The sequence below is a fragment of the Frankliniella occidentalis genome, unplaced genomic scaffold, assembly GCF_000697945.3.
Source record: "Frankliniella occidentalis isolate FOCC.00 unplaced genomic scaffold, Focc_3.1 Scaffold3767, whole genome shotgun sequence".
NCBI classification, from domain to species: Eukaryota; Metazoa; Arthropoda; class Insecta; order Thysanoptera; family Thripidae; genus Frankliniella; species Frankliniella occidentalis.
The window spans coordinates 1,559-2,882 of NW_026270820.1; the positions used below are offsets into that span (position 1 = coordinate 1,559).

Sequence of the window (1,324 nt, forward strand, 5' to 3'; positions counted from 1 at the left end):
AGGTGCGTGCTGGCGCCGCCGGCGCTCTCGCCGAACACGGTCACGCTGGCCGGGTCGCCGCCGAACGCCGCCACGTTGTCGCGCACCCAGCGCAGCGCCAGCACCATGTCCTTGAGCGCGTTGTTGCCCGGCACGGTGCGGTCGCCCGTGCTGAGCAGCCCGAGCGGGCCCAGGCGGTAGTTGAACGTGACCAGCACCACGTCCTGGTCCAGCAGGTACTCGGGGCCGTATACGTCGCCGGCGCCGGAGAGCCAGCCGCCGCCGTGGATCCAGAACAGGACAGGCAGCGGATCGGCGTGCTCCACCTGCAACAGAGGTGAGGTGGGTGTCCGTGGAAGGGGAAGGGTGAGGCGTTACTTGATCCCACCCAGAGCGAGAGCACGCAACGTACCTTAGGCGAGTACACGTTGAGGTACAGGCAGTCCTCGGAGCCCACGATGCCCTCCTCGCGGAAGTACAGGTTCCTCTGCACGCACATGGAGCCGGGCCGCACGGCCTGCCTGACGCCCTCCCAGGCCTCCGCCGGGCGAGCCCGCTGCAACGGAACACACCACACGTCACGCGACTGTCAGTAAAGTCACGCCCCCACGCGACCTCTCACCCCCGTCGTTTACCTTGAAGCGCAGCTCTCCGAGGGGCGGTACGGCGTAGGGCACCCCTTCGAAGGCCGCGATGGCCCTACCGTCCCTCGTCGACATCCACTTCCCAGAGAGGCGGCCGGTGGCGACGGTCACCTCGGGCGGCGCCACACCGTCCACGCCGTCGGCCTCCACGGCGGCCAGCAGCGCCAGGGCGGCCAGCGCCAGCAGCACGGCGGCCAGCGAGCGGCCTGCAACAGGGCGGGGAACAACAGTTACACAACTAAAACTGACCGAGAACTTCGTCGTGCAAAAACTTACCCCCACTAGAGCTCGGACTTACTGCTACGCTCTGGAAAACGACAGGCGCCTGCCTCTCCCGCGATTAACAGTTAAAAGGGTTCCCGTCGCAGTTATTAAATTAATTTGACGTCATGACCATTTATTTTCGGATTTAACATGTTCGACAGGCCGATCCCTCCTTTACCGAGGGATAGAGAGCGGCGGAGAGTAGAGTACCGACTGTGCCACCTCGAATGTAGGCAACTCATCGAACCTCCCCCCACCACGTTCACTCGGGCAGGTGGCAAGCGCCGAAAGTCAGAGCTCTAGTCCGCGCCCACTTCAGTGTTGCTGCTCACTCCCCCAGGAGATGATCGCCGTCGTCCTCCTCTTGCTGCTGGCGGCCGCCGGACTCGCGCTGGCGCTGGCCGCCCCACTGGCCCGCTTGTCCCGCGCCGTGTCCG

At 65.3% G+C, this 1,324-nt stretch overlaps 1 protein-coding gene across 1 annotated transcript; it reads right to left on the reverse strand.

Annotated features, from left to right (window-relative positions):
- Window positions 1-5: 5 nt before the first annotated feature.
- LOC127752083 (juvenile hormone esterase-like) lies at window positions 6-862 on the reverse strand (the record flags this gene model as incomplete). Its single annotated transcript, XM_052276639.1, has 3 exons — window positions 615-862; window positions 392-535; window positions 6-305 (listed from the first exon to the last, which is right to left on the reverse strand). Coding segments are annotated over exons 1-3 (528 nt in total), but the record flags the coding sequence as incomplete, so codon positions are not given.
- Window positions 863-1,324: the final 462 nt, after the last annotated feature.